Genomic DNA, 22,880 nt, shown 5'->3' with positions numbered 1-22,880 from the left:
GAAACACCCAGTATCTACGTCGTTTCTTTTGCTCTCTTTCCTTGGTATGTTCATAATAATATAAAATACACAGAAAGCATTTTCTGCAAAATGACGCCGAGGCCAAAGACTTGGCGTATATCCTACGTCATTGGATTTCGAGGTGGGGACTTCGGGTCATCGGATCATTGTGCGAGAGTTCGTGCAAAAGCCTCTGGGTCGTGGCTACAGCGGCTGATCGATCGCAAGGACAAATCTCATCATAAGACACGAGGGCTGATTCACTAAGGTGCGTTAAAACGAGCGCTATTTATAGCATGCGTTAAAAATGTTATCACGTCTTATTTTTCGCGTCTTAACGCACGATTCACTAAAAGGATATTTGCGTTAATTTAGACACGATGCTGTTTGCGTTATTTAAGTCGCGAAGACTATTTTTGTATTTTGCACGCTAATAAACGCAGCGGGCTACTTGTCGCGTGCACAAATTAACGCACGTGCGCTACGCCATATTAGCCATACATAGCATTACATTCCTAAAACTACTTTTTTTTTTTTTGTTTTTTTTAAATTTGGAGCTGCAGAGTGCCATTGAGTCCTATGGAAAGCTTCACAAAGTGAAGTTTCAAAGTCAGAAAGGGTTTCGCACCGCTTACGATCGTTGGGATACGAACATTTTGTGACTTTCGGATCGCCAATATGTTTACGATCCTTTCAATACAAAAATTTTGTACTTACGATCCGAACATTCCCAAATTTTCGTATTGAAACGAAAAGAATTTTCAGGACATTTTCTATCATCAGAAATGATCTGATTTCGGAATTCGGATCCGTACATTTATGAATGGGCCCCTCAGTGTGTGTTCTTAAATGCAAAATAAACGCCCTTATACTGAAGAAAGAATGCTTCACTGTGCTGATTTGAGTCCAAATACTGCACTTTGCACACTGCATTTGGATCATAAATGAGGCTTAATTGCATCTAAACCAAATACAGGTATAGGACTCGTTATCCAGAATGCTCGGGACCCCTACGGATAAGGGGTCTTTACATAATTTAGATCCCCATACCTTAAGTCTACTAAAAAATCAAGAAAACATTAATTAAACCCAATAGGATTGTTTTGCATCCAATAAAGATGATTTATTTCTTAGTTGGGATCAAGTACAGGTACTGTTTTATTATTACAGAGAAAAGGGAATCATTTAACCATGAAATAAACCCAATAGGGCTGTTCTGCCCCCAATAAGGGGTAATTATATCTTAGTTGGGATCAAGTACAGATACTGTTTTATTATTACAGAGAAAAGGGAATCATTTAACCATGAAATAAACCCAATAGGGCTGTTCTGCCCCCAATAAGGGGTAATTATATCTTAGTTGGGATCAAGTACAGATACTGTTTTATTATTACAGAGAAAAGGGAATCATTTAACCATTAAATAAACCCAATAGGGCTGTTCTGCCCCCAATAAGGGGTAATTATATCTTAGTTGGGATCAAGTACAGGTACTGTTTTATTATTACAGAGAAAAGGGAATCATTTAACCATTAAATAAACCCAATAGGGCTGTTCTGCCCCCAATAAGGGGTAATTATATCTTAGTTGGGATCAAGTACAGGGACTGTTTTATTATTACAGAGAAAAGGGAATCATTTAACCATTAAATAAACCCAATAGGGCTGTTCTGCCCCCAATAAGGGGTAATTATATCTTAGTTGGGATCAAGTACAGGTACTGTTTTATTACTACAGAGAAACAGGAAATCAGTTTTAGAATTCTGAATTATTTGAATAAAATGGAGTCTATGGGAGACAGGCTTTCCGTATTTCGGAGCTTTCTGGATAACGGGTTTCCGGATAAGGGATCCCATACCTGTAATGCATTGTGCAGCTCAGCACCAGAATGCATCTGGGTCCCACACAAAAATCCTTCAGAGCCTTTAGACCTGGTTGGCAAGGGGTTAATAGGCTCCTCTACTAAAACAATCTTATCCTAGAAAATATTTTACTAGTCAAAAAACTGTTGTGATTAGTTTGTGTGTAAATAGGGTGGTGGGAGGCGGGTGAAAGAGCACATGTGATTGGTCAGTCCCCCCTGTCCATTTGCACTAATACAGCAGCCGGAGCCGAGAGAGAGAGAGGCTGAATCCCTTTGCACTACAGAATGTCTGCGCTTGTGGCTCTGGTGAAGAAGCTCTGGTGCATTAGGAAATATGTCATTCTCATAGCAACGCCGCTCATCCTCCTGCCTGTTCTGTTCTCACTGCCTCCCAAGGTAAGGCTTTGTGCAGTTGTATCTGCAGGGTCTTGGCTGTCAGGGCATGCTGGGAGTGGTAGTTTAACTACTATCAGTTCTCTAGTTGAGCTGGGGACTTATGAGAACTTTTATTCTCTTCAAATGTTGGTGTTGTGGTTATTTCTCCCTGAAGAGGAATTTGTTTTTTAAAGCAATCATAAGGGTCGTTGCATGCTCTCAGGTACCACTGATGGTAGTGTCTGTGTGTTTGTGCAGTGACTTGCTGTACTCAATAGGCCACCGGCTGTTCCAGAGAAAGTAAGATTATATTTGCTTGGGGTACAGGAATTGTCACCCTCCTACAACTGCTGTTAAACTACATACCCCAGAAAGTGCCGGGGGAGCACCTTTGGAAACACTATATGTGGGTTCTTTCTACCCTCACCCTAATTAGCTAGCATGTGGTGTTTATCTACTGTGCTTAGTACAGGGGAATCCCTATGCTGCCATAGTTTTATGACATCTCTCTGTACAGGCTATGAGCAAACTTAGGGGGCTGTTCCTGCTGAATTGTGCTTAGTACAGGGGAATACCTATGCTGCCATAGTTTTATGGTATCTCTCTGTACAGGCTATGAGCAAACTTAGGGGGCTGTTCCTGCTGAATTGTGCTTAGTACAGGGGAATACCTATGCTGCCATAGTTTTATGGTCTCTCTCTGTACAGGCTATGAGCAAACTTAGGGGGCTGTTCCTGCTGAATTGTGCTTAGTACAGGGGAATCCCTATGCTGCCATAGTTTTATGGTATCTCTCTGTACAGGCTATGAGCAAACTTAGGGGGCTGTTCCTGCTGAATTGTGCTTAGTACAGGGGAATCCCTATGTCTCAATTTTATAGGATGTCTTTGTACATGGTGGGCTTTTCCTGCTGAATTGTGCTTAGTTCTAGGGAATACTTCAAAGATGTAATTTCTTGCCCTTTCTCCCGCAGAGCAGTTTGCTGTGATTGCTTTCTCATTATGGGACATTTAGGGGAAGATTTATCAAGATGTGTGTTTTGAGTTTAATGTATAAAAACTCACCCATGTTTTATTCATTTCTATGGAATTTTAAAAAAACATATTTATCAGTTGGTGAACTTGGGTAGGTTTTTAGGCATTAAGCTCTAAACTCACATTTTGATAAATCTGCCCCATGGGTGTTTTTTGTAAACTGCTGGAAGGGCCATTAAAGGGTGCGTACTGTATACAGTTAAAAATGTACCACAAACGGAAGTACAAAGTCCAGCATTGCGACATGTGAATTGTGCTTCGTTGATTTCTTGTAAATGACATTATATCTGGCATGGAGATACTCGCAGCATCACTTGTGCCATTAGCTGCCCCATACATGGAATCCATCAGGGTAACATTGACTCTCAGTGTATTAGCCAATCTGATTTTTTCGCGACGGCGACTAAAAAGTCGGGGAAAATATACGATTAAGTGGTAATGGCGCAGAAAAAGTCGCGCAAAATACGAAAAAGTCGCAAAAATACCGATCATTACGGAAAAAACCGCATTCGGACGCTTTCGGTCCGTTCGTGGATTAGTAAATCCACAACTTTTTCATCATCGTCGAGATTTTTCATATTTTGGGCAACTTTTTCGTCGCCGTTACGACTTTATCGTATATTTTCCGCGACTTTTTAGTCGCGAAAAAATTGGATTGGTTTTTTCCGCCGTTTACTATCGCTCAATATGAAAAATCACAACGGCGATGAAAAAGTCGCGCAAAATACGATAAAGTCGTGGCTGTGACGAAAAAAATGCGCAAAATACAAAATAAACGCGACGGCGGCGATAAAGTCGCAAAATTTTAGTTTCCAATCCGATTTTTTCCCATTCGGAATTTGGAACTGTTTGTTCACCGGGATGGAGATATATATAGTATTCTCTCTGGGGGATGAGTAAAGGTTATACATTTGATCAGCAATTAGCTCACATATGGTTACTCAGTTCAAGTATTAAAGACAATCTGTGGAATAATACTCATTAGAAAGTGTCCGATCCCTGAGTAGGGGAGTTCTACAAGTGGAACTCATTGAGCCCCTACTCTGGTGGAACCCAGGATTTACTAATCCTACTAATCTCCTCGTTGGAGCTCCAGACTGCTAACTAGCAAATTCTCAGCAAAATCTATCCTTACACAAGCAACACCTCCTCCAACAGGTGGGATCCAAAGAGTAAAAGTATCCTATAGTAATTCATCAACACTGAGCTCTGATTGGTTAGCTGAGAAAAATGTGTTAAGCACAAGCATTTTGGCATTTTGTTTGCTTTTTGGACCTTCTATGTGCCCAAAACTAATGCATCAAAGCTTATTCAGATTATCAGGCCAGGTGGAATATCCTGTAGGTTAAAGACCCTGAGGTTGTATGCTAATCCTTTTTCCCAGGCCCCCCCATGTGAACCGGCAAACCTCCCCATATAAATACCGTATATACTCGAGTATAAGCCGATCTGAATATAAGCCGAGGTACCTAATTTTACCTAAGAAAACTGGAAAAACCTATTGACTGAGTATAAGCCTAGGGTGGGAAATGCAGCCGCTACTGCTAAGTTTCAATAATCACAATAAATACCAATAAAATTACATTAATTGAGGTATCAGTGGGGTAAATATATATATTTCAAAGAAAAACAGTAAACTAGCTCTGTAAGTGGAGAAGAAGGTCAACAAAAGCAATAAGCACTGGAGGGTCTGGTTGCGGGAGGCCTAATTTGCACACAAAGGACAGAGGGTGCTAGTCTGGAGGCACACAACTCGAGTATTAGCCAAAGGTGACTTTTTCAGCGCATTGGGTGCTGAAAAACTAGGCTTATACTTGAGTATATACAGTAAATAGTGTGAAATGGGTCAAAGCACAGTTTCCTATCAATGGGAGATAATGAAAGATATATATTTGTGCTGCAATGTGAGCACAGGAAAGGAGACAAAAGATGCTGCATGTTCATTATAAGTGATGTTCCTGCTTGAGCTGCCAGTGCCCATGCTCTCCCTTCTAACCCCTGGTTACTTGCCATGCTGGCTATGGGCATTTGTGCTGGTGCGGAATTCACACTGAAACAATGGTGGCTTTGTGCAGACAATGCATTTCTAATGGCAAACTGGGGAGAGTGAGAGATCGAAATTATCTTTCCAGGCAATTCATTTTCCACAAATAACTTTCCTTTGAAACTTAAAGGAGAACTAAAGCTTAACAAAGAAGTAGAGTATGTTTTGCATTATATTTTGGGCTTCTGTTGTCAAGGCAACCACAACTCATTAGCAGCGAAAATATGTTCCCCTGAAGATGCCCCAGTAGCCCCCCATCTTCCTTTCTGCTGATTCCCTGCCATGCTCTGTCCTGCTGTCACTTACCTGAGCATAGGGACTTACAATATACAGTATATGTAATATAAAAGTGCCGCTACAATGCTGATAAGTAAGTAGCAGATTCACATTTCATGGCAGCTCAGAAACCAGTGTAATTTAATAATCAGTAAACGAACAAAAAGGCCTTCCTCGCACACCCTTGGGGATCGGCACCCTCCCAAAAATTCCAAATAGCAACAAAAGCACTGGCACGGGGCTAGCCCTTTAAAAAACCACCGCAATAAAGATTTTTTAAAGGGCTAGTCCCATTTGCAGCTCTGAGTGCCAGTGCTTTTGTTGCTAATTTAAATCAGCCCTTTAGCACAAGCTCAAATCCAAGACGGGGAGCTGCTGTGCACAACTGTAGGCCTGGATCATTACTGTTCAGTATATAAAATATAGCATTCCAGCCATATTTGTTTTCAGGGTTTAGTTCTCTCTTAATCACAAAAAGTCTAGGTGTTTAGGGCAATTAAAGCTCCTCCATGTTTGTTCCTTACCAGGTAGATCATCTACCAGAACCCAGATAAGCAGAAATCCATTATGCAGGGGAATTATCTGGGCAGGTACCTTGCAAAAGCCAAACATGGAGGAGCTTTAATTCCCCTGCTTGAATTCATGAACTCATTAAACTCATGTCAAACAAAGGGAGGTACTGTATGTATGTATGTATAACTTTATTTATAAAGCGCCACAAGGGTACGCAGCTCTGTACAGTCTTACAAAATACAAAATTACACACAGGGAGGACAAGTGATATAATAAATAAATACAATAAATATATATAAATGCACAGGGAATTGTGCCATGTGGTATGAGACACAGTAGCAAGGAGGTCCCTGCCCCGTAGAGCTTACAATCTAAATATCTTTTACAGCCATGCATATGTATCTGTCAGTAGGGTTGCCCCCTTTCCCAGAAATAATAACTGGTGGCACTATTGTGGCTATTGCTGGCATACAGGCCCTAGCCTTGCTGGGCAATACTTGTGTGTCAAACCTAATACTTATGTGCCAAACTTAATCCTTATGTGCCAAAGCTAACTTTACTCAGTGTAAAGGCACCACTAATATGCAATACCGGATGAACAGATAGAGGCTCCCAGGGCAGGATGCCTGCGCCCAATATATCGCACCAAACCTTCATAGGAAAAGTGAATTTCATACTTTACAACAATTATCTTGTATCTCCCCTTTAGTTGGTAACACAATATATAACCTACCCCTAACCCCCCATAGAATGTTGCTAGAATGTTCCCTGCCTGGTTCCTCTAAATCTCATGAACAATGTTTATAAAATAATCTACTTTAATCCGATATCCTTAATGTATTTGCCCTGAAATCTCATTAACAGCAGCTGCTGCTCGAAGCACAAATTAATCCTTTTTTGTTTTTTTAAAATTTGGATGTTTTTTCTCCCCTTTCAAAAAAAAAATTCAGCCTTTAATATCTGGCAGGCAGAAGCAATCCAGGCAAATTCTTGATATAGGGCTGATGCTGGGGGTGTGTTTGGGGTGATCATGTTATAAAGGGCATTGCCAAAAAGACTTCCAACAACCACCTCATAGTTACCAGTCAGTATTAATTGGCCATTGTAAATGAGGAGGGTGACATTTATTATTGGAGTTTACATTTAGAAGTCGTTCTATTAAATACAAATATATTGCAGTTGGTCTTTTTTTGGGGAGGCCCTAAAATGTCCATTATTCTCAATCTACGGAGTCTAGTTAGACATCAGTTGGCCAAGCTGTCAGTAGATGGCACGCACGAATGCTACCCGCCAAGGGCAAGTACTCGGGCAAAGTGTATGGATGTGAGTATTAATGCTACGTTACATTATGGGGAGCAGCTGGACTGACTACACTTTGCATTAATGTATAATCCTGTACAGTTGGTCTCTTATGCAATAGTGACATTTTGAGTTGGAAACCATGCAGTGGTGTCCTACAGAGACTGGCCAATGGAAAAGTACAGAGTTTATAGCTCATCTCTGTATTACTGGGACAAGGGTCACAATCAGGTATCCATTTATATTAACCCGCACTCTGTTGATTTAGAAGTAGGGTTAATCTTCACTGTATCTTTCTTTGGGTCAAGGGCCACTTGGTCACCTGATATAAGCCTGTTGGATGCAGTGGCTGCAGCTGCTTCCAGTCCATGCTTATAGCCCTGTACAGGCAGCCATGTTGGAAGCTCCCCAGATGCCAACAACAACAGTCACTGTAAAGCTAGATATACATGGTAAAGCTGGCCATACACGTTCTTCTTCCAACAAATGTTTGGATATTGGTCGTACAATTAAATGCAACAATCTAAAACTAATATTCAGACTGAAATTGTAGGATAAAGCCCTAAAAATAACAAATCGGAGGATGTTCTCAATATGAAATAGTTGTCAGACACCAATTGTACCAAAGTGTCGTCTATTGTAGGTCCTCCAAGGATATCTTCAGATACACAATACATGCGCAGATTTTTTCACTACCCAACCAAAATTTTCTTATCTGGCTGATCGACTAAACGACCAATCACCATGGTACAAAAATTATCAGGATGGAAATTGTACCAAATTGGGTGTGTGTATGGCCAGCTTAAGCACCCATTTGGGGAGTTTGCCAGGCCAATGATCAGATTATAATGGGGACCTATGGAGACCTGTCAAGAGATGACTGTGCCAGTGTGGTCTTCGTCCAACAGAGTTTTTAATCCCATCTATATCTGCCAAATATTAATCACACAGGACCTCCCGAGGGCCCTATACATGTGCCAATAAGCTGCTGACTGAGGGGCAACTTTTATCCCATTGTGTATGGGCAGCTTAAGGCTGATGGCAAACGAGGCGCAGGGCGGATATTTTTGGCAAGTTCTCTTGCATTTTTATGCGTATTTCGGCTACATGTGCCTGCACCTGAGCGTATTCCATTCATTTGGGTGCAGGCACATGTAGGAGGTGTAATGCTTTTCCGCCTAAGCCTAAAGCTAATGTCAGGCATGGTATTTTTTTTGCTGGTATTTTTGCTGCAGAGGGTAATAACGAAAGAAGCACCTGATGAAGAATCAGTTGAATCTGAAGCATTTAGTGCAACATACAATAGACATATGACTGGATAACTTGTTTGGTTCTCCGGAGTGAATTCCTTTTTAATTACCAAAGAACCTGCCTGCACCTCATACAACTGACTTCCATGGCATATATCTTCCATAGCTCATATAGGGAGGAATTTTAAACAAGAAACACTTAGGTTTTTATTTTTGAGCTTAAAGCGGGGAAGAAGGCATTAAGTTATTGGCATTATGCACAGGGGTTATAGGGTGCGGCTATTCTACCTTTAGATGATAATAAAAGCACCAAGCCTTGGGGCCTACAAGGACCCCTTAGTCTGCACCTCATGGAAGTAACTTCATATCCTATGATTAATCTGATAGGAGGAGCTGTGAGTTTGCTGATTGTGCACTTCCCATTTGCTATTGGATTCCAAAATGAGATGATAGACACAATGCAGATCTTTGCAGGGTAAAGTTTATTTCATGGGCAAGGCCCATTTCCCGGTGCATAAGCTATTTGGTCCATGTATCAGTAAATGGTCCTCAATCATAAAACAAGCTTTACCCCACAAAGATGTGGGTGCAGCCCTTGGGAAACCTGTGCAGCCCCTGATTCCTTTTTTCACTTTAAAAAAAATATTTTCTGCTTAATTTGAAATTTCATACTGAAGCGTGATTTTTAATTGCAGGAAGGAAAATGCCTCTTTGTGGTTCTGCTGATGGCTTTCTACTGGTGCACCGAAGCGTTACCCCTGGCCGTCACTGCATTGCTTCCAATAGTCCTCTTTCCATTATTGGGTATCCTACCCTCCAGCAAAGTCTGCCCCCAGTACTTTTTAGATACCAACTTTCTGTTCCTTAGTGGCCTCCTTATGGCAGCAGCCATTGAGGAGTGGAACCTACACCGAAGGATTGCTCTGAAAGTGCTTACGCTTGTAGGGGTGCAACCAGCAAGGTAATGTAGTATTTTAGTGGTTATAAGAATACAATCTGTATAGACATATAGCTATTTTGTTATGTATGATATGGTTCACCAAAGTAAGCGCAGAAGTATCTCCAAACTGGAGGATGTTCAAACTGCAGTGAGTTGGCAGCAAAGAACAAATCCTCGCAAGGGGGAATCACTGATACAAATATCATCAAGTTACAAAGCACCAATCATCTTAGCCACTCTATGTGCCAAAACTCATTCTAATTCCATGCTTTCCAGGCTTATTTTAGGCATGATGATGACTACAGCTTTCCTCTCTATGTGGCTGAGTAACACCGCCTCCACAGCCATGATGCTTCCCATCGCCAACGCTATCCTGAAAAGCCTTTATGGGGAAAGAAGTAGCAAGGAAAAAGGACTGAACAATAACTGTGACAGCACAGGTAACACTGTACAGACTATACATATATATATATATACACACAAGGGTCCTGAGGGAGCTCTGAGTATCACTCATGTATTATAAGGGATAATGTACCCCCTACTGTAAATGATAAGGATATTAGAAGTCACTGAGGGGTTCTGTGCCCATATAAAGGCACAAGGCTGCAGGCTGAGTTATACAGGGAACTCGGAGTATCACTCATGTATTATAAGGGATAATGTACCCCCTACTGTAAATGATAAGGATATTAGAAGTCACTGAGGGGTTCTGTGCCCATATAAAGGCACAAGGCTGCAGGCTGAGTTATACAGGGAACTCGGAGTATCACTCATGTATTATAAGGGATAATGTACCCCCTACTGTAAATGATAAGGACATTAGAAGTCACTGAGGGGTTCTGTGACCATATAAAGGCACAAGGCTGCAGGCTGAGTTATACAGGGAACTCTAGGGGGCTGATTTACTAAGACACGAATTCCGACCGAATTGGAAAAATTCTGATTGGAAAACGAACATTTTGCGACTTTTTGTATTTTTTGCGATTTTTTTCGGCGCCTTTACAACTTTTCGGAAATTATCGCGACTTTTTCGTTACCAATACGATTTGCGCGAAAAAATGCAAGTTTTTCGTAGCCATTCCAAAAGTTGCGCTTTTTTCGTAGCGTTAAAACTTAAAAGGCGCGACGTTTTGCGCAAGTTTTAACACTACGAAAAAAATCGCAACTTTTTGCGCAAGTTTTAACGCTACGAAAAAATCGCAACTTTCGGAATGGCTACGAAAAACTGGCGTTTTTCCGCAAAAATCATATTGGTAACGAAATAGTCGCGATAATTTTCCGAAAAAATCGCAAAATACCGATCATTACGAAAAAAACGCAATCGGACGCATTCGGCCCGTTCGTGAGTAAGTAAATGGGCCCCTAAGTATCACTCATGTATTATAAGGGATAATGTACCCCCTACTGTAAATGATAAGGATATTAGCAGTCACTGAGGGGTTCTGTGCCCATATAAAGGCACAAGGCTGCAGGCTGAGTTATACAGGGAACTCTGAGTATCACTCATGTATTATAAGGGATAATGTACCCCCTACTGTAAATGATAAGGATATTATTAATCAGTGAGGATTCCATGATCATATAAAGTACTGTGCTTTTATATAAGTTTTAAATGTTCAAAGTCGCCTCTTATATGAATTATATCACATTATAAAGGAAATATGTTTCTGACAGAGTTGGTTTTAATCTAGTAATGGTGACCATATCTAAAAAAAAAGATGGAATCTCTGTACTGGGATGCTGACACTTAGTCCAATAGATTCTACAGTCTGTGACATTTCTTTTTATTTGAAGCCTCCATTCAAGAAAAAGGTCTCCATCCTGTTCCAACTGAAATGCAATTATTGGCAGCCAATGAAGAGTAAGTACAACAAAGTTCAATGGGCTGCTGTTTCCATTTATTTTCTTACTTTTGCAATATTTGTTAAATTGTTATTTTTTCATTATAAATGTTTTTACTTTTTAAGTCCGTAGTTGCTTAAAGAATTCCCTTTACCAGATCACCTTAACCCTCTCACGGCTAACCAATCAGCTGGTAGTGTTTACGGGTCACTTTTAAGAGAAATCACAAGTAGCATATAGAGTAATATAATACAATATATGATATATTATACAATATATAATATATGTAATATAATAGACCTCTTGGAAAATGAGTGTACAAAGTTGTGTAACTGTGATTCGTAGAAGTTTGGCTCGGTTCAATCTCTATGCCTCATACATCTCCATGTGGAGAAGGAACATTCACTTTTGGGAGGGGGGAGTGACCAGTCATTTACCAGCCTGGCTGAAATTTGAAGTTAGTATTTACCCAGGCATATCAATGGGTCACCATATTAATGAGACCTTAACCCAATTTGACCCCAGTTGTGGCCAAACTGGGCTGAGATGATGGTTAGGCCTAACAATTGCAGAGGCCCTTATAGACTGGGCGCCAGAGGACTACATACACAAATCAATGCAGTCTGAGCCTTACAGGAGTTTCCAGGCTTCTCCAGCACCAATCAAACATTGTTTTGGGGCCATAACTGTTATTTGGTCCCCATGCACAGGCCAATAAGCTGCTGCCGGACAGTATAGCAAGTTTTAAAACATCCACAGTGATCAGTGTCAATCAATTGCGACTGTTGCATGGGCCACAAAAAGGCAATGGTAGCCATACTCAGAAAACTGCCGGGCCTGTCTTTGTTTGCACGTCCTTATTGTCCCTTTAGATAATAAACTGGTAACCATAAAGAACTGTTTGTTCTCTGTGCCCAGAATAACAACATGTTATTAAAAGATTTGCAAAGAATGTGCCTTTAAGGCTATTAACTGCTCAAACAGGCTGTTATTTGAGGTCAATTATACCCTATGAGGGTGGGAAGATTAAATAGAATTCTAACAGCCTGACTGATGCCTCAGTTCAGCTTGCTCACACCCTTGTAGCAAGGCTAAATGCGTAAGCAATGCTCCTTTCTAGCTGTTGCTTGGGTACAGCTCCCAGCATGCTATTTCTTGTTCCGAAAGCAAAGCTAAACCGACTTTCTTCTTGGGACCTTTGGCCCTCAGCTGGTCACTGGAATGCTTTGAGTTATAGAACAGCTGTGTGATAGAACACTGCACTGGGTAAATTAGACTGGAAAACAAAAAAAAAATGTTTGTGCGCACAAACAAGTGTTTTATGATTAAAAGTGCCAAAATAATGCTTGTATATTGAAGGATATTTGTATTTATAATCAGCCTACAGATGCTTCAGCTTTGAGCTTGGATGCTGCGCTTTTACTTCTACAGCAACTTGAAATCTGCTCATGCAACTACTGCCATTTGCCCTTCAGTCACTATCTTGCTCTACTTTGGTTACCTTACCTACCTTACCTACTGTCTCCATCAAGTTGTACAGTAGTGGTCTTTATCTACAGTCACAACTTGATCTACTCTAAACATCTTACTTTACAGTGACCATCTTCTTCTACTCTTGCCATCTTGTCTTGCTGTCTCCATCTTGCTTTGCTGGCACCATCTTGTCCTGCTGTAATATCATCTTACCCTACAATGGCCTTCTTGCTCCACCCTGTTTATTAGGTTGCACTGTAACCTAATTCTGTAACCATTCTGTCACTGTGTTGTCCTACTGTAATCATCATGGCCAAAAGTCACCATCTTGGTCTACTCTATCCATCTTTTGTTGCTGGCTCCATCTTGCCCTACAGCCATCATCTTGTTCTGCCTTGTGCATTTTGCCCTCCTTATCCATCAAGTTGTACTGTAACTGTCTTGCTCTTCTCTGGCCACCTTGCCCCACCACTTCCATCAAGTTGTACTGTAACCATTTTGCTCTCCAGTCACCATCTTACTCTACTTTGCTCATTTTGTCCCACTATCTTTATATTTTTTTTTTCTGTGTCCATTTCTGTCTTATTTTGTCGGTTTTCCATGGATATGGTAGATCAGCTGTTAAGGTGCATAGTTTAAATAGCCCTTCTTTATATAAATAATAGGGCTCTACAAAGTCTGTAACGCCCCGGGGTCCCACGACCAAGCATTGGTGTGCAGAACACTCAACATGTTTACTGCTCATAACTGTTTTCATTTTTGACTTTTGTTTGTTGTTTATTTTTAGAAACAAAGATCTCCCAGAGAAGATAGACATTCCTACTGACACACACCCTGACCTACAGAAAGAAAAGGAGTACCAGAACAGAATCTGGAAAGCTTTTCTCATCTCCATCCCATACTCAGCCAGTATTGGTGGGACAGCTACTTTGACTGGGACAGCACCAAACCTCATCCTTCTGGGACAGCTAAAGAGGTAAATATAGAGGGTTATGCAGCAATAAAAAAGTTCAACCCTAATTAATGTCAAGAGTGGGCATTTAAAATGTGTTGATGAGTTAATAGGCATTCACCCTCAAACCTCACCCAACAGCCCGGCACACAGTTTTGGAACCACTGCCCTACAAATAACATTTATGTTCTCCATATTTGTTTATAAGCATATAAGTGGGTGTTGCCTTGGTGTTGTTTTCTTCACACATTAGATCTGTCCTTCTAAAGCTTTTTTCCAGGATGTGACGTGGTGAATTTTGGCTCTTGGTTTGCCTTTGCATTCCCTCTGATGATCTTATTTCTCTTTGTTGGATGGTTGTGGATCTCAGTTCTACATGGAGCCATAAGCCTACGGTAAATAACTCTCTACTATACGGTCATTGACTGCATTTTTTGGGGCGTGGTTTGGGCACGATGGCTCAAAATGTCCAACTGTTTGAGGATGCTTACTGGCTAGAAGGAGAAAAGAGAACCCTAAGAGATAATAAGGGCTAGCAACCAGATAACATATATTGTGTTAATTAATGCTGAAGATGAAAAAGAGTTGTAACCTGGCATTGCAGGAAAGTTGATGCTACCATCTGGGGGGCAGGGTAAAGTTTCAAAGCATTAAAAGCAGCACCCCACCTATGAACCTCCAACCAAACAGCTCAGATCTAGGCTATAGCATGGCATGCTAATGATTATGGATCTACACTTGTTTCCTGTGTGATTCCAGGGACTAAATATAATGAGAGTTAAAGACATATTCGTATGTTACACCATAAAAGCTTAGTATCTTTCTGTTTCTAACCTGATATCCAGCTGCAAAAGGAAAAAGAAATCCGATATCAGATCTGAGGCAGAGTCCAAGGCAAAAGACATCATACAGGAAGATTATCGCAAGCTGGGCCCTACCAAGTGAGTATGCCAGACAGGGTTCCTTCTTTACTCTTTGCATCCTTTACTGATGTTGTACAGAAGGGGTCCCCAACCTTTTAATCCCATGAGCCATATTCAAGTGGAAAAGGTTTTGGGGAGAAACACAAGCATAACAAAAGTTCCAGGGTAGCCCCTAGTGGACTGGCAGCCTACAGAAGGCTCTATAAACTGGGTTTTTATGCAACTTAAACTTACCTCCAAGCAACAAATTAAAAAATAAGCACCTGCTTTGGGGCCACTGGGAGCAACATCCAAGGGGTTGGGGAGGAACCTGTTGCTCCTGAGTCACTGGTTGGGGATCACTGTTGTACAGGAACATGCATCTCAGATTACGAGGTTGGAAATGAGTGAGCATTGCCATTAAATTATGTATAGATTGCTAATGTATCATTAGATATAACTTGTAAAAACTTAACTTGTTTTTATACCAAGGGATTATGGGGAGTTTATGGGGTTAATGTATACTTATTACAGCCAATCAGAAGGTAGCATTTACTGTTCACCTGTTTAAAAGCAGATAATAGATTGGCTGCTTTGGGTTAGAAGATCTGGGAATGTTTTGTGCCTTTTATAAATGTGGCCAGTGACCATGTCTGTGTATAAATGAAATTAATTAGGGGCCCAAGAATGTTATATGGGTATGCTCTGTCCATTATCTGAGAACTACTTAGCTACTGCTTTAGCCAGACCTACCCTTGTAATATTGTGGGGCTGAATATTTCAAATGTTGGTATCTACTGCTTTTTCATGGTCACTATTATCCTTTAGTTTTGCAGAAAAATCCGTCTTTGTCTTCTTCTGTCTTTTTGCCATATTGCTGTTCACGCGTGATCCAAAATTCATACCTGGTTGGGCCTCTGCATTCACCCCTGGGTAAGAGATTCCTCTATTTAAGCTTAAGGCTTTTCAAACCGTATTTCTATCCCAAGCATTATGGGAATTATAAGATGGAATCCCTGGTGTAATGGTGGAGAATGCGGGACATGGCTTGAATGTGCCAGCTGTTTTTCTTTGCCTCACCAGCCATACAAACAATTGAAACTGATGTGAATCACTACATTTTGGTTTTGGGACGATGGAAAAACAAAGCCCTGAATGGAACTATAATATAAATATATCGCCAGTGAAAGAACAAAGAGCCAACAAATTCTTGAGCCACAAAATACAAGGGCAGTTTCAGAATGAGATGTTTCTGCCCTCATAATTGTTAAGGGCCATTCTGAGCCAGTGATTTTGCTTCCCTGTAGGTTTACCTCAGATGCAGTGACAGGAATTTCCATATGTATCGTCCTTTTCTTTTTTCCCTCTGAGAAGCCTTCTCTGAAGTGGTGGTTTGACCTCAAAGGTAAGTGGAAAGAGAAGGGCAGATGGTGGTTTAAAGGAATTGCATTTAGTTGGAAACATGTATGAACTGGGCCAAACCATTGATTTTAACTGTTGGTTTATAATCAAGAAAAGCAAACTGATATACCTCCCTATGAGATACATATCTTGTATTCAACAGGGCTTATTTAGTAAGGGGTGTGAAGTTTGAAAAACAGACACAGCCATGTTTTTTGCTCAAAATGCATCTTGACATCCTTGAGTTGCAGGGCTGGAACTAGGGATAGGCATAAGTGGCACATGCCTTGGCTGGAATAGAAGGGGTGGTCATCAATGGGTGAGATAGAGACCAACAAGGGGGAGTTATGGTGGCATGTGGACCTGGCAGGGAACGTTGTGGGTCGTGGGTTGATGCTGATCAAGCTCCGGGCAAAGTAGTAATTGCCTTGGGCGCCAATACATCTTGGCCCAGTTCTACCTGGCACACATCTTTGCATTCCTAGCACAGAGTGCACATGGTGGCACCTCTCTCAGTATATATGTGATATATATACCCCTACCTTTTGTTCCATTAGGAATGCGAGTCACCCCCCCACCCCCCCCACCTTGTGTATCTGTAAGAACACAAAGTAGATCAGGGCAGGTGTTAAGTACAAAGCTCCCTTGCACAGTACTTCTAAGTGTAGAGCTCAAAAGCACTGTGGGTGGGGGTACCCAGTGACACCCCAACCACTCCCCAGCTCTGATCCACAAACCTTATAGATCTGGGAGTAAAAGCAGATGGGGTTAGACCTGTTTAGGGATGAGTGCTGATTTTTTATATTCAGTTTACGTTTGATTTATTTTAACATTTATTTCTGTTCCCTAGCACCCAACACTGAGAATAAAGCACTTTTATCTTGGAAGAAAGCCCAAAGCACCGTGCCCTGGAATATCATTCTACTGCTCGGAGGAGGATTCGCTATGGCTAAAGGTTGCGAGGTAACTAGATGTCAGAACTATCTGTGTTATATTGAGGGATCTGTTGAATAAAAGTGTGTTCTTCAGAAGTTTCCAAAATCCTGCAATGTCACCCCCCTCAATTTATTGTCTCAGTTAACCATTCTTGTTTGTGCTGGGTTGTCTGTTTCCCTGTATAAAGCTGGCCATTCATGGTAAGAGACGCTTTGTTTGGTGAGGTTGCCACCTTATCCAATTATCTGGCCTTCAAGACAACCTTAAGATTATACAGAGACCAGCTGAGAGGGCCAAATCAGTTCAAAGAATGTCCCACGTGTGCAATGAGCCATTAGACATAATGCTCAGCATAAAAACAAGATCACTGCTAAGTTTATTGTTTTATGATTCTATAAAATGTCCTTCATTAGATCATATCTAGATCATACTAGAAACTGGCACAGGGTAACTAACTCTCCCTGTTTGTAGGTTTCTGGGTTATCTACATGGATAGGCAGTCGGCTGCAACCACTGGAGGGTATTTCGCCTGCGCTTGCAGTTCTGCTGGTCACTGTGCTGATTGCCTCCTTCACTGAATTTGCCAGCAATACTGCCACCATCATTGTCTTCCTTCCAATCCTGTCAGAGCTGGTAGGTCCCAAGGTTTAAATCTCTTGTTAAACAAATATAAGGTTTTTTATGTCCAGTTTTTCGTCTGTTACCCTTTCTCTTTTTTTCCATACAGGCTATTAGGCTTAAAGTCAATCCATTATACTTAATGGTCCCTGGGACTGTTGGGTGTTCATACGCTTTCATGTTACCCGTCTCCACGCCGCCCAATTCAATAGCATTTTCTACAGGACATTTAATGGTGAAGGATATGGTAAGTTTAGAGCAGAGGCCCCCAACCTTTTATATGTGTGAGCCACATTCAAATGGAAAAAGTGATGGGGAGCAACACAGGCATGAAAAAAGTTCCTGGGCGTACCCAATGAGAGTTATAATTGGCTATTTGATAGCCCCTATGTTGACTGGCAGCCTACAGAAGGCTCTGTTTGGCTTTACACTGGTTTTTATGCAACCAGAACTTGCCTCCTAACCAGAAATTCAAAAATAAGCACCTGCTTTGAGGCCACAGGGAGCAACATCCAAGGGGTTGATGAGCAACAATAGACTCTGTTTGGCATTATAGTGGGTTTTTATGCAACCAAAACTTGCCTCCAAGCTAGAAATTCAGCACCTACTTTGAGACCACTGGGACCAACATTCCAGGGGTTGGTGAGCAACATGTTGCCCCCGAGCCACTGTTTGGGGATCACTGGTTTATAGGATCCCTTTAGCCACTTTTTATGCACCAGCAGAGGCACACTGTACTTAGTCTCCCACATGATCATGCCGTCAGGCACTGCATATAGACTGTAAGCCGTATGGTACAATGGCTTTCTGTATCTGTGTACAGCACAGCATGTAACTAGCAGGACCGGTAGCCTGAACTGAAGGCAATTAATGGAAATTGCAGTGGTAAAACAAAATATGCATCGCAAAGTCGGTCTGCTATGCAATGCATTACAATAATCCCAGTAGGAAGGTAATTTAGAACCCAGTGGCGTATCTAAAGCACCCCCCAGACCCAGACACTGCTGGGATCTGAAGGGTCCTGGTCGCAGCTCTCTGCAGGCTCATTGTGGAAAACACAGCCCATCTTTATTTAAGGCAGAGGAGGCAGAGAGATACTAGTAGCATTGGGAAAGAAGAGTGACTGATGTAATACCTTCAAACTATCCATTTGTGCAGTGGTTTCACTGGCATGTCTGGGGTATGGAGTGCTCATTGGTCTCTTCTGCAGTGATCTTTCTGTCTCCAAATGCAGGGGCCACAGTGTGTCATGCAATGCTTAGGGCCACAATATTTCTTGAAATGTGTCTTGGAACTTACTGTACAGCTTTGAAGTGGTACCTTGGCTGTAAGACCCAGTCATTGGCTGGATGGCTAGCAGCAAACCATGCATTTCTATGCATGTCTAGGAGTCAGAGAAGAGACTGTATCTATAAGTATATCTCTCTGCAAATTGTTCTACAAAATCAGCACTCTTCCTATTAGATAAAAGCAAGTCAAGTATAAAATATGAAGAGAAAGAGGTCCCAAACTGAGGGGCTCAACTTGATGGCCATTAAGGGTGAGATTTACAGAGAATGGCTATTTTCTGTCCTAGATATGCCTAAAAGCCCAACTTGAAGGTCAGTTAGGGGAAGATTTGGGGAAAAAACTTATTGTTGCCCAGGATATTCTTGGATCTGTAGCTGTATGGCTGATGCACCAATGCTTCCTATATCTGTATCCATATTACTACCTAAGGGGAGCTCTGACCTAATATTGAACCTCTAAGAGGGGAATGAATTGAAAAGTCCACCAATCACTCCAGTGGACTAAAAATGGGCCACACACTGTAAGCTGATATATCTTATAATTGAATGTCTTCTCTTTAATAAACTCTTGTCATTTCCAGGCTAAAACTGGGCTGGTAATGAACCTGATGGGCGTGCTCCTTCTCAGTCTGGCTATGAACACCTGGGCAACCAGCATATTCCAGCTCGGTACCATTCCGGATTGGGTTCCGTCTCACATTTACAATGTCACAGAGCTGGTAACTAGAGCACAGAACATCACTACAGGAGGTTAAGAGCAGGAATAAGTTTTCCAGAACTGACTGCAAACAGCAAAGGGGACACAGGTACAGAGCCCGTGCCAAACTGCACTGTGAAGAATGGCCAACTTCTCCCTGAGTTGCCCCATGGCTGGCACTATTTGCACAATACAAACAGCTGCTGTTGGATTTGTATGTTATTAATGGATCTGCACATGGCTGAAGCACAGAACTTTCTTCTGAAATTGTGTCCTATAAATAAGATATAATAATTACTGGACCGTCATACAATCCCATATAGAATAATGGACCTCTGTATGGGGATTGAACCCACAACTTGCTGCTCAGCCCATTCCATCTGGGACTTCACCCATTGCAGCTACCCCAACTATACCCTCCATATCCAGATCTCAAAAGGGCTCAGACTGCTTCTGATTTGGAAATTTCTAATAGTAACTGTGACATGTTACCCATGGGGTTAAGTTTTTGAGGTGGCAGGACCACATTTCATTGTTTGTAGCAATTTGGGATCTTAAATATGAACTGGCATGCCGGCCATACTTGCATTTAGCTTTCTAACTGCTTTCCTTAAATGTATTAAATTATTCTACATCAAATAAAGAATAGCAACCGCCTTATATCATTACAGTAATAGTCAATGGGTGATCACATTTACGGCAGCTTTTAAGGTTATGTCATAATATGTGCAACATTTGCTACAGGTCTAACCACCTATAGCAGCCAATCAGCAGCTATTGTTTACTGATTGGCTGTTTGCTTTTAAACATCTGAGTGGTTGCTATGGGATACTGCACCTTTCATTACATATTGGTCTTATTGCAAATACATGTCTATGAAGATTTTCATTCATCCAGGTCATGGTATATCTAGTATAAATAAATTTAAAGCAACTGGACTTGTTAGGTAATCATTCAAGACGTTTCACTACTCATCCGAGCAGCTTCTTCAGTTCAACTGACTGGTATGGGAAGTCCTCAGCATATATACTCTTCCACTAATCCAATCACAATGGCACTATGTAACTTTTCAGAAAGGTGACCAAAGTACCCAAAGGCCCATACAGATTCCCACAGGCCCAATGTGCAGCCTATAGCAGCCCCCCTAGCAAACAATTAGCCTGAATATTAGTACATATATATCTTGCTTGCAGGGACTGAGCCAAGAACATAAAAAGCAGTCTCCAAGCCGGAGCAGTTCAAAGCCAACAAACCAAAACACTTGAAATATTATAGTCCAAGCGTGCAGTAATAGAACTGAAGTTGTATATAGATATAAAGAATAATGTCTTTTTGAATGACTAATGATTTCTTATTCACCAGCAAATTGTTTTCTGAATACCTCCTACTGTAACTATGTACAAAGATGGAATATTGGGGAGAAATGTATATTTGCAGTTTTTGTATCAGGATTTTCTATGTATGATAACAGTGGGAATACCTCAGATATGAGTGCAGAGGTTTAATATGTGAGAATGTGAAATTAAATCAAGACTTATATGTTCTACACAAAGGTGTGTCCTGCCATACTTTGCTTTACACCGACTGCTATTTTACTGAGAAAAGTAGGTTCGTAGGTGTAACCACTAGAGGGTGCCGCTATGTTGGGCACTACCCATTAAAGGAACAGTAACACCAAAAATTGAAAGTGTATAAAAGTATCTAAAATATAATGTGCTGCTGCCCTGCACTAGTAAAAGTTGTGCCTTTACTTCAGAAAGTCTACTATAATTTATATAAATAAGCTGCTGTGTAGCCATGGAGGCAGCCATTCAAAGGAGAAAAGGCACAGGCACATAGCAGATAACAGATAAAACACTATTGTATTCTACAGAGCTTATTTGTTATCTGCTATGTAACCTGTGCCTTTTCTCCTTTTTTCCAGCTTGAATGGCTGCCCCCATGGCTACACAGCAGCTTATTATATAAATTATAGTAGTGTTACTGTAGCAAACACACCAGTTTTACCAGGGCAGGGCAACAGTGCATTATATTTTTATTACTTTAAAGCTTTCATTTTTTGGTGTTACTGTTCCTTTAAAGTTAACCTTCTGTGTCCCAATAAAACTGAACCGATCAAGGTTACTTTCCTCTAGAGTTCTGCCATGTTTGATTTATTTCCTAAGAATCCTCAGCGCCTGCCTGGGAAGGTGCATAGTCGTGTAGTTCTTTTGGGCGACTTTACTCTACAGCACCTCCACCTGCCCAGGGCTACACAGGGGCTCCCTGGGAAATTGATCAACCATTATACTCCAGGGATGGAGACCCCATTCTCCTCGCTTGAGCAAAGGAGAGGGAAGTGCAAGGGGGGTGGTCAGCGTCTATATTTGCTTTTGCATCTGCGTTGGCTGCGTTATTGGAGCCTTGGATGTATTTTCTGCATATATGAGATATCTGAAGTGATACTGGGGACACATATGATACAAATGAGCTATTGGTGTTTTATATGCTGCAATATTCATCTGTATCTGGTGAGTGGTTTGGCTCACTAGGGGTATCGGTGCAGGAAATTTCCCACATAACCGCACTGTCACTTTAAGTTAGTATAGTGGCTTGATAATCAGTTTAAATAGTTCAAATACAAAAAAGACCCTCAATAAGTATCAAGGTAGTGTAAAGTAAAATTCCAATAATCATTTATTAGGACAAAAAAAGAGAGCAGCCTAATGCGTTTCGTACTTTGTAGCACTTACTCATAGGCTCATTTAATTAATCAGCCCACATTCCAAAAAATACTACACTAAGGGGTATATTTATCATGCTGTGTAAAAAGTGGAGTGAAGCATTACCGGTGATGTTGCCCAAGGCAACCAATCAGCAATTAGATTTCAACAGTTAGAAAATCAAAGCAAAGCATCTGATTGGCTGCTATAAACAACATCACCGGTGATGTTTTACTCCACTTTTTACAAAGCATGATAAATATACCCCTTACTATTATATTTGTTGTGTGCTTCCTTGCTATTTGATTTGAACTTCTGCACAAAGGAGAAGAGTATGGAGGCTGATTTGACTTTGATTCACTTTGAAGATCACATTAAAGCGCTGAATCTTTTCCTTTGGGATTCCTTTTATCTCTACTGAGCTGCTGTATGAGCAGTTGTATACAGCAACTCTTTAGGCTGTCCTAAAAGAGCAG

The 22,880-nt window shown here is 41.1% G+C and overlaps 1 protein-coding gene across 3 annotated transcripts; it reads left to right on the top strand.

The window, feature by feature from the left end:
* Window positions 1–26: 26 nt before the first annotated feature.
* On the top strand, window positions 27–21,254 carry slc13a3 (solute carrier family 13 (sodium-dependent dicarboxylate transporter), member 3). Of its 3 annotated transcripts, none has more exons than XM_031894074.1 (13): window positions 27–268; window positions 9,348–9,613; window positions 9,869–10,032; window positions 11,387–11,453; window positions 13,695–13,883; window positions 14,129–14,254; window positions 14,705–14,800; window positions 15,590–15,694; window positions 16,069–16,166; window positions 17,013–17,125; window positions 17,570–17,731; window positions 17,826–17,963; window positions 19,587–21,254. In XM_031894074.1, exons 2-13 carry the CDS (start codon window positions 9,378–9,380, stop codon window positions 19,758–19,760), a joined length of 1,668 nt encoding a protein of 555 aa, XP_031749934.1. In that variant the 5' UTR covers window positions 27–268; window positions 9,348–9,377; the 3' UTR covers window positions 19,761–21,254.
* Window positions 21,255–22,880: the final 1,626 nt, after the last annotated feature.

Source organism: Xenopus tropicalis, chromosome 10 (genome assembly GCF_000004195.4).
Source record: "Xenopus tropicalis strain Nigerian chromosome 10, UCB_Xtro_10.0, whole genome shotgun sequence".
NCBI lineage: Eukaryota > Metazoa > Chordata > Amphibia > Anura > Pipidae > Xenopus > Xenopus tropicalis.
This window is presented reverse-complemented; position numbering and strand designations above follow the sequence as displayed.